Genomic DNA, 14,222 nt, shown 5'->3' with positions numbered 1-14,222 from the left:
CTATTGGCTTTCGTATACGTCGCTGTAAGAGAGTCATAGAAAAGTTAAGCGAGAAAACCACAATTCATTACACAAAAGACACAAGGGATGCTGTAGAGACTGACTCACGCGCGCAGAATCAAATAAAGGAATAAACTACATACTCGCCATCACAGGTGTTGATGTTCTGGCCAGCTTCTCCACACTTCGAGCACGTTATAGTCTTCTTAAGCACATGATCCCTGATACAATCATAGTGGAAAAGATATTTCACATATTGGTCTTTGAAAGAGGTCAGTATTTTTTAATGCAAACGCATCAAAACACAACTACTTACCTATAAGATACCTTTTCGTACCGTTTCTTTGGGCGATCCGCTGGTCTCGGTGTAGGACAGGGAAGCAGTGAATGCTGCTCCATATTTTCAAAGTTAAAGGAATCGATTGTCCCGTGAAACTGGTTTGCAAGATGTAAATGTTGTTCACCGAAAACAATCGCGAATACCAGCATTTGTTGTACAGGTTATACTCACTTGCGATACTATTCACGTTAGATACTTTAGCAATGTGCACAAAACACTTAGCAGCATGCCCGTATGCGATACCTTCAGACACATGCAAATTGCAGGTCTAGCAATCTATAACTCCCCGAGAGTGTACCAGCTTGACTGAGCAGGTCTGGACTGTTAAACTGTGCGATTTGAAGTTTACCTGTCAATCGAACCAACCTCACGATAATCACGGTGCATGGTTTTAACTTATTGAGGTGGGCTATAGTCTTTTCTACTGCCCAGGGTGTCACCTGGAGAAATAAAATCCGTAAAAAGCGTTGGTCGATCAAACATGTTTCATTTGATATCAATATTGAATACCTGCTTTCCTTCACGCTTCAGTTGTCTAGCTTCTTTCAGATACTCTTTTCTCTTCTTCATATGCCAATTCGAATAAAGTATAAGCATATTGATTATATTACACTTCTCATGGCCAGGTGCACAAAATTTGCTTACTCTGTCATAATTGCGAAGTAAATACTTTTAGGGGTTGACTAGTGTTTTTAGGGTTTTAGTTTTTCTTGGCGGCAAGGCAAGTCACTGGTAAGTGTATGACGAATTGTCTACATACCTGCCACATTGTAAGTTATTTGACCTTTGACACAACCATAGCTGTTGTATATCCGATACTCAAGAGAGGAGCCGCGTTGAATTTGTAAAGGTTGAATAATTCATCTTAATTAACACTAAACATACAATTGGCGATTAACATGTCGGACTAAACTACCAATTACGCACGTTTCTGGATCAGTGAAGCCTGCATTGTGTTCTCGACGAGCCTCCACGAATAGATATTTAGCGAATTATTCCTTTCGGCTCTCTAAGTATTCCATAATATTCTCTCCAAGTTCGTGGTTAGTCTCTATTACTCTAAGATTCATAAGTAAGCAGATATTTTCACAACCAACCCACAATTGTGCATAAAGTGCAAGAAAAAGCCCATTCCTAGTCTCGTCTGTATACAAATAAATATTTACCTGAGCGTGGAAGTTGTATCCCTGTTCGGTAGCAGCTCTAATCATAGCAATTATCGACTGATGAGTTGGTTTTTCGTTTCTACCAAGTCGACCTTTGTTCATATTATTTTGATGGCATGCAGTATACAAGTCCTATCTTCAACTTGATGCACTGAATTTGCGATACCCTCATGAATGCCTATTTAAACACGGCTATACTTCCAATTATTAAATACTTGTTCTATATAAAAGATATTAAATATGGATTTATCCCACTTAAAATATGGTATCGTCACTATAAATCTAAAACGATATACTTACCTTATTCTTTATCTACGAGGTACGCAGATATATCTGGAATATCTATCAGAGAGCTCCTTGAACCTGTTCCAGTAAAGCCCATTTCTTTTGCTCGCTGCCGAGATAGCCAACAACTCCAGATGGCCATTAGCATTGTATGTGGTGAAAAACTGAAGTACACCACTGTAAATAGTATTCATATGTGCAGCATCGAACGCATCTCATCTTGGTAGATATTTACAAACTCACTTCATGCCACCAAGTACGAAGTAGATTCCATCGGACATAGGAATATCGGTTTTTAAGTAAGTACATGTAGTTTTATACATTACGAATGTAGTGTCTGGAACCTTCATAGGAGTATCTCGTACGGAGTCTATCAGTTGTAGTTGTTTTGTGTGATCAATGTACGATTTGCTACTGTTCTCACATGCCCTTTCAATTGTGATGGTTTGAGTATCAACTCTGCTTGTGCTTTTGAAGCGGAATCAAGATGCTTGTGGGGCAGTATACTTGTCTAAAACTTTTCAAAGTTTTTCCGGTTTTGAGTATCTTCATGTTGTACTCTGCAAATAAAAAAGTAATAAAGTCAGGTTGGCAAAAGTCCGACAACAGCTAAATTTTGCATGAACAGTGATAACACGAATATATATACAACCGAAATCCCAGTTATACCTCTTTTACGGTTTCGTTGGTAACTTTCAGATGTACAAATATGATTCGTCTCCTTTTTCGAATGTCGATACAGCCCTTTTTCTATTCGTTTAGCTGAGGACCAAACTTTGCAGCTATTTTCAGCTTTAGGATGTACACAGGTGAGATTAGTAGCTAGAATTTGACCAATGGTTATTCAATATAATTTGCACTGATTTAATGTATATAAAAGAACAATAAAAATCCACTCCCTCTCCCCCCCAAAATATATATATATAAAGACAGACAGACAGACAGACCGACAGACAGAGAACTGTCTCGTTTCACCTGGGCAACAGCGTCACTAGGAACACAAAGGCGGACGAAACTGGTGGAACTCCCGTGGCGATTTAGTTGATAAATCGGTTTGGACGGGAGATACCAAAGGAAGTGATGGCGATTGAGGAGCGGTTGGGCGTGCCAGTAATTTTCAAATTCTGATTGAGATGGAGGCTTGCCGCTAGGAAAAATTGCCCGAAAGAAGAGCCATACCGGAGTTACGTCATCCATTTTGTGGAAAGTTTTGTCCGGCATCGGGCGGCCCATCACTTTCGTCAAAAGGTGTGTGGGTACTGGCGGCTGCAGTAGGGGTTGAGAAGCTGGTGTGGTCGGTCCTTTTTTGGGGCTCGGTTTTGCGGGTTTGTCCACTTTTGAGCAATAGCTGGGAGGCTCACTGCTGCTATTGGGTGCCTTCGGCCGCGGTATTTTTGCTGGCGGGGCAGGCGGGCTTGTGGAGCCGATTCGGATGGTGTGGGGTGTGCCTTCATTTAGAGGTGCACATGTTTGTAATTTTAGGTCCCGGAGTTCGGATTCGAGGTTGTTCACCTTGACACATAGTTTAGTGAGCATTTGATGCATGGTTGATTTCCATTGGTCGTCAGCTAGAGGCTTCTTGGAAATGGGCCCATCATTGTTCGGGTTTGGTAGAGCCGGTCCTGACATTTGGTTGAGATTGGCCTGTAGAGTATTGACCTGGGCAGAGAGGTCTGTGATAGATTTTTGTAAGTCCAATTTCCATTGGTCATTGGGCAAGGAGTCCTTGGTGACGAACGTCTTAGTTGGGGGTTTGACCTGGCCCAACATTTGTGGCTGTGGGTCCCAACTGGATTTTTTTTTGTTTTAAAAAATAAATCTACATTCCAGGTCTAGTATGTGACTTATTGGTGGGGTCTGTGGGTTTTTGAAATTGGGTAGTCAGTTTTACACTGGTGACCTGCGGGTCACCGAGATTTACGTTTCGGAGACGGAAATGTGGATCAAAGGTCCGTCGTGAAAAATAAATATGGGGAAGTGAAAGCGATTATGTAGCTTTTGTAGTAAGTCCGATCCAGTTGGCGGTAGACTAGGGCCAACCAGAATATGTTTTATTAATCTAATGATATAAGCAAAGTGGCTGGATGTAAAAGTCTTATCTCCGGGGCACAACCACTGGACAGGCGCATCCACCAGTCCGATAGTCAAGCAATTTGAATATTTACCTGTTCGTTGCTATCATGGCATGAATTCGGATTGTGTACGTGATGGAAAGCTTTCCCCCTACATGTCGATAGTAGTACTGGCGGCGAGCTTTCATTGATATCTCATTAGCCAAGAGACATCGCGTGGTATTCTGCTGGATCTGCTTGCGTACCTTACGGTGTTCTTTGTGTTGGGGTGTACACCCGCCCTTCAATTTCAGATGAGTGTAAATACTGAACGGGAATTTGTCTGGAGGTCTATTACGAGTCCAAGCGAGTTTTGTAAGTAGGACGAGTCGGTTTGTACTGTTGATCTTATCGAGATGTAGATCCAGGTAGCTAACCAAGGTACCCCGCAAATTGTCATGCTGGAAGTAAACCACAGAAACAGTGGCTGTTATGATCGCTGTTGCTGGATTAGTGTTGAGTTGTGCCGCTCGTTCAACTGGTTCAATCCGACAAGCCATATAGGTGGAGCCCATGCAATGATGTTCAGACCACCATAGGTGACCGTAGAAAAAGTGAATGTCTCGAATATTGCCAATCGATTTCGTGGATGGCGCTAGCTGAATCGATGAAACCCAAACGCCCGGAAGGACACTATAGCCTGAAATAGTGCTGACACGAGGTGGTCCATGTGTTTACAAGGACGTTACCCGGTATGGCCTGGGACAGTTGAAATCCTAGGTTTTTGGAGTAAATGCCAGAGAGTTCCACCGCCATGGGCATGGGAGGGATAAGTCGGTGTCTGTCAAGAGCTTTCACATTAGGGAAGCCTACTAGCGTTAGCGTGATTAGTTGTCCTCTATTACGGAGAGGCGGTACCGCATGCAGCTTACTCGATGGCCACTTTCGGGGCTCAATAATCCCTTGTTCTAGGCCGGACTGGTGTTAGAAAAATATATCCTGAGTAGAAGTAAGTACATTGTACCCTCTTATGAGGGGTCATATTTGTATTCTACCGCCTTATATTCATATGGCGGGACCACTGTTTAATCATAATAGGTGTCGTATTTGTAATAGGTGTCATAGTGATCGTAGGTGTCATATATTGGGTGACACTTGGTGACACTTGGTGGCAGTCCGGGGTACCGAACTGACCTTGTAGTGAGACTTGTAGAATGTGGATTTGTTTGTCCTAACACTCCCCTGGAATCCATGTACTGATGAAGGCGAGAATATAATCTCTATTATTCGCTTGTGCACCGTGATGGTCTCCCCTGGATTGTTTCTCTACTGAGCTGGTGGAATTATGCGGAGCATTTCCGAGGTATGTTTCGAGTGCGTGGGTCGGGCAATATTCTTAGTGAGAATATCGGCGTGATTGTGAGAGAGCTAATATTGGCAGCATCGATCACTCCCATTTCCTGTAATTTTTTGATATGATGAACTCTGATGTCCACTCGTTTGAGATGTTTCGTTGGACCAGTAGACTCTATCGCTCGCAAGGCTGACTTGTTGTCGCAATATAGAATAGGAGGGGCTGTTTGTGGCAAGCCGAGTTCATGAAGGATGAGGCGTAACCACTGGATGTGTTTAGCAGCTTCCGGTAGGGCATAGTATTCGGATTCGGCAGTACTGTTGGATAAAACTAGTTGTCGTTTTGATTTCCAGACGACAGGAGTCTTGTTGATACGTGGGACGTATCCAGTTGTCGATCGGCGTGTAACGGGACAAGCGGCGCAATCGGCGTGGCCGATGGCATCAGCGACAGGTGGTCCTGGCTGATAGTGATATGTTAAGCAGAGGTTGGGCGTAGATTTAAGGTATTGTAAATTACGTGGCGCGGCGTGCCAATATTGTTCAGACGGATTCGCCATATATTTTGCCAGTGTGTTGAGAGTATATGTGATATCGATTCGAGTGAGCACTGACAAATATTGTAAGGTGCCGATCAATTAACGGTATTTGCATACAAAGGCCGTGCCGATGTTTACGCTGTTTGGTAGTTGAGTTGCGGGAGTAGGGTCTGGGTGACATACTGTTATGTCAAATGTCTCCAATGCTTCCTGGATGTAGTTGTCTTGTAACATGCTGATTAAGTCGTGCGTGGTGAGTATGCGAACGCCTAATAGCCATTGTGGGGTCCCTAGATCTCTGCAGCTAAACTCGCTTGAGATGAGTAGATTGAATGTTTAAACGTTTGCTGCTGTTTGGCCACAAATGATAAGATCGTCAACATGAAGCAATACGATACACTTGAGGTTGTTTGTGTCGGCGATGAAGAGACAAGGGTCGGGTTGTGCTTACTTAAAAGCCCATTGTGAGTAGTTTGGAGCGAATCAGAGCATGCCAGAGACGCCCAAATTCTTTAAGTCCATAGAGGCTTTTCTTCAGTTTCCTGATATGATCGTCCGGCAAACCTACTGCAAAGGAGCCTTTTGGAGGCTTCATTTATATGGGTTCATCTAGGTCGGCATAAAGATAGGCGCTGTCGACGTCCATTCGTACAACGTGCCGCCCAGCTGATACAGCAACCGCTAAGAGAGTGTGAAGTGTTTCGTGGCTACGGTAGGTGCATATGTCACGTCATAGTTGATTCCTTGCGTTCGTGTGAAGCTTCGGGCACATAGACGCGATTTGTATTTGTCAACGAGGCCATCGATCATTTTGACCTTGAAGACCCATTTTTTTGTGACGACAAAAGGTGCCGGTTTTCTGAAGACTCGCGAGTTCACGTTCCATAGATGCCCGCCATAAATCCGCATCGGGCCCTTTTAGTGCTGCACGGATGGTGCTAGGAGTTAATGGATTTACTTGTACGGCAGTACAGACACTATAGATCTTCTGGACAGTTTCTGAGTACATCGCCTGTTGTTTGGCTTGATCCCTATTGGGTGATGTTGTTGTGGTGGGTAGTTGTGTATTGATGAGGATTGGGAGATCGTAGTCCTCATCATAGTCGTGATTTGCAGGGACACGAATGACGTTTGAGAGACTACAGTAGTAGACGTAATTATATATACGTTAATAGCGTTTTACGTCGTCAGCCCGAGAGTAATTTGGGACTTGTTCTCAAATTAATATAAGTATAGGTGGGTCAGCCCGAGAGAACGTAAGAGTAATTTGAGACTTCTTCTCAGATTATTCTATTTATAGAATACGGGCCACCGGCTAGCCGAAAGCCGAGGTCCGAGACTGAGTGTAGTAACAGAGAATATGATATATTTATTTCTGGAAAATATATCCGAGTGCTAAAGTGTTCTGCATAAGGTTTCTCATACTAATCATTTGAGTTTTTACCCTGGCCAACCCAAGTGGTTGAACACTAGTACAAACATCATCAGTATATAACTGAGGGTGAGATCATTAATAAATTGATTCGAATGCACTATACTTTAACTACACTAGCACTTTACTATTAGTCCCCCACACCGCACGCTAACAACGTTAATAATGGCGCGCAGATTAGTCATGAGTTTGTTAGTGCATGTCTTGGCGAGCTGGCGAGCTGGGCGTCTGAATTGTTTGTCTGCCTTGTTTTGTTTGTGTGCACGCTTGAGATGGGCTAAGGCACGTATGTGTCAATCACGAATGCTGAGTTTTTCCGTTCGATAGTCGATCATGTCGATGGTGACCGATGTTTTCGATATCCAGTGCCCATGTGACGTGTTTGTTGCAAGATTGGGTGGCTAAACTGGCGATGGACGGAGCTGTCTGTGCTGTGATGGCCGGTGGCTCCCCTGGAAGCGTAATTGTGACCTCCTTGGGAATGACAGTCGCTGGCGATGAAGCGGTATGAAGTTGATTGGTGTCGTACCAGGTAAGGCGGGGGACGTGTTGCCAAATTGATTAGTTGCGCTGTATGCCTGCATTTGTTTTGTACGTGTACATGTCATCGCATGTTTCCGGGGAGGGTAGGTTGGTTGAGTTCCCCGGTATTATTGCGCGGTAGAAGGAGTAGGCCTTTGAGCGTGCGAGATGTGGGATGTTTGGCAATATGCGTGCCTAAGTCGGCATTGATAGTGGACTCCAATGTGGGCGTACTTGGTAATGTGTTGTCGATGTTAGGAAGATGCGTGTCGTCATGAGCAACATTGGGTGTGGGTAATAAGATATGCGTCAGTAAAGCTGTAGGAGGAGTGGTGGCTGTTAGTCGCGTAGGGTCGTGTGTTACGCTTATCTGTGGTTGTATGATACTTTGCGGTTGCATGGTAGGGTCCGTAGAAGGTATGGCACTAGCATCAGAGCTGATGGCACTGTCTACGTTAGTGGCGTCTGAATGGCGTTGATTAACGAGTGCAAGAGTGAGTTCGCAGATTGTGGGAACATCCTCGACTTTGGTCGTGAATGTTGGGACCGGCGTGTTTTCTATCATGGACCAAGTCGGGAAGACTAAGTAGTTGAATTTAACATCTCTGGAATGGCAGATCTTCCTAGACTCGAGGTTGAGTATGTGACACTCGTCATAGTATTTAGAGGTATCGTCATGACCTAGGTATACACCAATGAGTGATCTGTCGTCCAATTTTCCCTCCGGGTCCTGGTTTATGAATGCTACTTGAAATCAATAAACATGTAAGTGTTTAAGCCGGTCGGTCGGTTTTTCTCCGTAGAACAGCTCTCAGGAAGGTTTGCGGTCCTTCTTGTGGTTGTTTGGAGTAAAGACGGCATATCGTGCTGCTTCTGCCCACATACATTCGAGTTGATTGCTGTCTTTTAAGAGGCTGTTGACTGTGTTCATGATTATGTTGTTTGCCCACAGAAATGAATTCACCACCACGATCATATTTAAGCTCTGTGAGTATGGCAAGCTTTTCTTTGCCGATTTTGGTGTAGAATTGATCCAGTGTAGCAGTGGCATCATCTTTGTGTTTGAGGGGAAAGAAGAATATCATGCCACAGTTGCCGTCTAAGTATTTGATATTAGACGTGTAGCCGTTTGGTGTTGCGGGCAATCCTGTTTCGAGGTCTACGTTCCGATTGGTGGATATGTGTCGGGATGCTTATGGGACGGCGTCGCATTTTGCTTTCCACATAAGGAGTGCAGAAGGTGAGGTTGTAGAGGTGCGCTATGACATCGGCTTCCGTGAACAGTAAGTCATCCGTGGGAGGTACTGCGTGCTTTGTATTACCTATACGTGCGATGCATATATATCGCCTTTTGGGTGGTCCAACGGGCTCCCGTGCCGTTTTTGAGGAAAGTGTTTGCTGTTGTGCGTATGATCTCCACATGGGAATGTAGTTGCAGAAGTGTTTGCTTGTAGTTTTGTGTACCAGGTGTCAAGGGGAAGGCCATATTCATCAGACCGTCGTCCTTTTCTAACTTGAGCAGGGCTTCGCACCAAGTTTTCCTCCGGGATGGAATATTGCCGTAAAGGTGTTTGTCGAGCTGTCACCACGATTGTTGAAAAGCATCGACGAGTGGTGCATCGGGCTATAAGCTGCAATATACAGGTTCCTGATGATTGTTGGCTGATGCGAATATGCCGATGTCGACAGCTCCAAAGATATCCAGGACGTATGTTTGATAAAGGTCTGGATGTAGTTTATAATTATCGATACTGGGTCGGGGTGGTCTGGGAATAGATATATTGTTGTTGAGTAGTCTATTTTTGTTAACAGCAGAATGTGTGTGTCCATGTAGAGTATGGAGAGTAGCTGAAAGGTACGAGACAATATGATACAATAGACCTCTTCTCAAGTACGGCTATCTCAGCTAGGAAAAATCCCTAGTCTGAGAAAACCGAACTGAGTCTTTATTTGTGTTTTCACTAGACTCAGGGTTTACTTGAGTGTTTCTCTCACACGCGGGAGTCCCGGTATATCTTACCGGTTCTACCAATATTATTTCTGATGACTCTAATATCAGAAATATTCCAATCCTAATTCCAAAACTCAGTATTTGATTATTCTGGGTTTTGGGATTTGTATTGGCTTTTTGATAAGCTGGTCCCTAGATACTACATCTAAGCTTTCTATGCCATTCATCGAGTGATCCACTAGCAATGTTGACAATGCTATATTGTGACCATCGGACAAGTGTACACGATGTATAGTTTGATTATTGTGGATAATGTGACATTCTGTGGCTGTGTTCATATGGGTTGCCGGTGGGAAATAGATACCGTAACAGTGACGTTGTAGAAGCTGAACTGATAGTATATTCTGTGTAACTTGAGGCATGATAAGCACTGGGCCTAAACCCGGAAGTATACCTCGTTCGTGTAGGGCAACTTACGTCTTGTCAGAGAATTCCACTATGAAATCCCCGTGTTCTATGTCAATGACTCCCGTTTCTGTGCTGCGAATATGTACAATAGCACCGGAATCAATGAGAGATGCTGTAAGGTATTGAGCTGTGGGTCCCTCCGGAATTGTGTATACGATACCTTTCTGGTAATGACGTGAGGGTGGTGGCGTGGAGTCTATGTGTGGAGTATTTGTAGTTGAGCTATGTATAATATGAGCACCACCGTTTGGTCGGACCCCGTAGTTTCACTTGAAGAATGCGAGATCATTGTGTCCTTCCACATTGTTGCATTTACGGCACTTGAGTGTTTTGCGGTCGATAGTATATTTGATTCCCAAGTGGTATTCCGAGCCACATTTGCGACAAATGGAAGTTGGGCAGCTAAAAAGTCCGTGCTCGTTAGTGTTACAGAGGGGACAGTAGCGTTCGCGTTTGGTTCGGTTCCCGTTGCCTCCATTGGTACCAGTGCCATTTGTCAATTGTGTTTTGACGGAGTTGATACCTGAGGGGTTAGGGGTGGGTTAGATTTGATGATCACCCTGAAACCTTAAAGTTTGTTGGTAGACATCTTCGAGGGTGAGTTTGTCTGTGTCAGTGACAAACATCCTGGAGCGGAGAAGATCATAGCTGTCGCTGAGACTGTAAAGCAAAGCACATATGAGACAATCGTCGGGTATCATTTTGCCGACGTCGAGTAGTCCCTGTCGTATAGACTATAGGGCTTGCATACTGGACTCAGTAATACCAGTGGCAGTGAAATTAGTACGTTTCTTTATACCGTTCCAGAAACGTCCTTGGCTGCCGGTATTATTCGTGATGCAGATATACTCAAAGAATTCCCAGGGTGCTTCAGACAGGTGGTTCTTGTATACGGTGGTGACGAGCTTGTCGTCAATGGAGTCGATCATGATACGTCGGCACTTTGAATCGGCAACAATTTCGCTGCAACCACCAACTGTAGAATCGGAGCACTTAGAGTGGAGGTGATGGATGACGCCGAAGAGTTCGAGCTCTAGTTTAAGACCAATAAACCATGCCCCAAAGTTTTCATAGTTTACACGTTTGTTGCGTCGGCAGTTGTGCGGAATAGCCGAGGGCTTCGGGTCTAATGCCGTATCGATCGGCGTAGCTCTCACACTTTCGTGTCTGGTTGACATTTTGTTCTATAGTGTCGTGTGCTGTTTGAAGCTCGGTGCGAAGTTCGTATATTTCAGCTTGCATGGCAGTGAGATTGGAGGTGGAGCGGCTATCGCGATGTTGCAGATTATTTTGGGCTGTACGGAGCTGGTCGGAAATGTCTTTGATTTCATTGAGGAGGGTGGCATACTGGCCACGTTTGCCAAGGTCGACGTTGTGTTGTTTATAGTTATCGATCTCGGCCTGAAGTTCTGTATTGAGTTTCTTGGTGAATTGTGCATCGCTTTTTGCGAGGGTAAAGTGTGATAAGGCTCGGGTGGTGGATCCAAAGACTTGACTTGATCGGGTGGGCTGCGTGGTTGCTTGATACAAGTAGTGATGGCTTGGAGGTGTTGGTTGGCGGCTGACACATTAGGGTACATGGGATAGTCAGGGAAGAATTCATCGCGAAAGCGATTGGCTTCGTCGACAGCTTCAAAGGCAGTTGGCCATGTGATATGTCCCATTCTAGCCATGGTGTCGTGGGAGAGAGGTTTTGCTCGTTGATTTGGACTTACGTATGTGAGATAAGTGCGATGGCTAGTTATGTGTGGTGTATAAGGTGTAGTTGCGAATTTTGAGCGTAATTATAGAGATACGAGAGTAGGTCGTAAAATGTTGCGTATTTTGGTTGTAGCTTGTTTGGTACTCGTACACGGTTACGTCCAATATTGGCCCATAACCTGTTGACAAATATAACTTGAGTAGAAGTAAGTTTATTGTACCCTCTTCTGAGGTGTTATATATTTATTCTACCGCCTTACATTCTTATGGCGAGACCACTGTTCAATCATAATAGGCGTCATATTTATAATAGGTGTCATAGTGATAGTAGGTGTCATATATTGGGTAACACTTGGTGGCGCTTGGTGACAGTCAGGGGTACTGAACTGCCCTAGTATTTGAGACTTGTAGAATGTGGATTTGTTTGTCCTGACAACTGGCAACCCCAATCATCAATTGCGTTCAGAAAGTGCTGCAGCCGAACAGACTGAGCAGCCTGGATGCGTGTATCGTCCACAAAGTGGAAAGAAAAGAATAGTTTTGGCCGGAATTGCGCAAGCATAATAGTCTGGGAGTCCATATAGATGATAGAAAGCTGTGAACCGGCACTCGAACCTCGGAGTATGGCATTTGTTTCATCGAATAAAGGAAAAAAGCTTAGCACATACGTCACCAGTACGGGAAATGTTTTAAACAAAGCGCGGGGACAACTGATACAATTCTCTGGCACTATAGCGTGACGCAACAGTATCTACATGCGCGGACGGGGCCCTTTATCATGTGTTTTAGTGATGTCAAGACACACATCATTCCAGACATCCTCGAATCGTGTCTCAGATTTAATCGCTGCGAGGGCATAAGTTTGACAGAAGTAGTGTGATTTGGATCCTGTTTGGATGGCATGAGCGATTGAGACGGGGTGATTTGTTATCAACTGTAGGGAGCACTTCTCAAAAGTGCGTCGAACAATCTGCGTCAGGGTTATCGGTCGGAAGTTGACAGGGGATGCAATATACATGTCCGCTTTCTTTGGATGGACTGTTAGGAGGGTACAGTTGAGAGCTATAGGGAATATACCAGCCATTAAGATGGCGGAGAATATCTCAACCAAGATTCTAATTAGTGGTCTGCTAAAGTCAGGGCGTCCCATATCCAAGGGGTTAGTTGATCGTTATAATGCGGCCTTGAGACTAAGGATTTGAATACCATCCGGATCAGGAACCTTGTTTGGAAAGCGCATTATTGCCTCCAACACTATCTCCTGGCTAATAGTTGCATTTTATAGATAAGCTGGTTCTGTGTCCAGTGGGATGACGTGCGGTTAGTCGAGTTGAGATCTTGGTTGTAAGCCGTCAGTGCACCATACACTGCGAGTGTTGATCTTTTTCTGCATTTGCATATGGCCGAGTAGTATAGCTCTTCTTCGCTGACATCCTTACTACATCAAAGTGCACAAGAGTATTGGCAAGTGTGTATCAAGTATAAGGCATTGTCAAACAAAAGAATGATTTTCCGAACGAACTGCATTTTTAAGTGGCTGTTGAACATTATCTCTTCATATTCAGATTTACAACCAAAAAACTGTTTCCTCGTCTGGGTAGAACTTTCTTGCTAGATATCTACGTACTTGCGAGGTGTAGTGTCTCATCTTATCAAAGGTTTCGATAGCGTTGGCGATCTCACATACGAATGTACGCTTTATACTGTTCGTCTCTGCTCAGCCCATTTTGTTGTAGTAAGTGCCATTGCGTATTAGTGAGTAGCGAAGCGGATACTATTTCTCCTGGCGTACGTTGTAGTAAAAGTCCCCTTAAACCACTATCAGTGTGGAGATAAAAATTAGTTTACAATCAATTCACACGAGGTGAAATATTTGTAGATCACGTAGACGATCAAATATAAGAATAAATACACCGCACTGAGCCTCAGGGAGACTCAGTAGGTTTTAGTATCGTATTTTGATATGTTTACTACATTTTTACGACTAGTTACTTTAGGTGTATGATTCGATTTTATCTCGGGGATAATAGTAGACGGAGAAATTCGTTTTATTGACAAATTACAGGAGTTGATTTCCCTCAGAACCGGATAGCTGAAAGGAGCTTGCAAATTACGACACAAAGTCATCCGAGCACAGATATGTGAAAATAAATTTATGGAGGTGTTTGAGGAACACGGTTTTCCCAGGAAAATTCAATCAGACGAGGGAGGCGAGTTTTCGAACAGGATTGTTAAATTAATGACTCAAGAAGTTGGAGTGATGCATGCGAAGACGCCACCATATCGTCCTCAGGTTCTGGGAGCAGCGGAGAGAAGACACAGACATACACGAAGGAGTTCGCAAGCTATGTGAATCTTTACCTACGGCATGGGATGTCCAACTACCACTTATTATGCTGCGCCAGAACCTCCGA

General features: G+C 44.1%; 3 protein-coding genes across 3 annotated transcripts; all 3 read right to left on the bottom strand.

Moving 5' to 3' along the window:
* SARC_07287 (hypothetical protein) lies at positions 1–3,561 on the bottom strand (the record flags this gene model as incomplete). The annotated part of the gene is made up of 4 exons (XM_014298779.1): positions 1–22; positions 144–221; positions 707–780; positions 2,971–3,561. 4 exons carry the CDS (start codon positions 3,559–3,561, stop codon positions 1–3), a joined length of 765 nt encoding a protein of 254 aa, XP_014154254.1.
* A 7,280-nt stretch (positions 3,562–10,841) lies between these two features.
* On the bottom strand, positions 10,842–11,285 carry SARC_07286 (hypothetical protein; the record flags this gene model as incomplete). Its single annotated transcript, XM_014298778.1, has 1 exon — positions 10,842–11,285. The coding sequence occupies one exon, from the start codon at positions 11,283–11,285 to the stop codon at positions 10,842–10,844; it is 444 nt and encodes a 147-aa protein (XP_014154253.1).
* A 6-nt stretch (positions 11,286–11,291) lies between these two features.
* On the bottom strand, positions 11,292–11,780 carry SARC_07285 (hypothetical protein; the record flags this gene model as incomplete). The annotated part of the gene is made up of 1 exon (XM_014298777.1): positions 11,292–11,780. One exon carries the CDS (start codon positions 11,778–11,780, stop codon positions 11,292–11,294), a length of 489 nt encoding a protein of 162 aa, XP_014154252.1.
* Between the last annotated feature and the right edge of the window lie 2,442 nt (positions 11,781–14,222).

Source organism: Sphaeroforma arctica (genome assembly GCF_001186125.1).
Source record: "Sphaeroforma arctica JP610 unplaced genomic scaffold supercont1.568, whole genome shotgun sequence".
Lineage (NCBI taxonomy): Eukaryota > Ichthyosporea > Ichthyophonida > Sphaeroforma > Sphaeroforma arctica.
The sequence above is the reverse complement of the archived record's forward strand: the minus strand, read 5'-3'. Positions and strand labels throughout refer to the sequence as shown.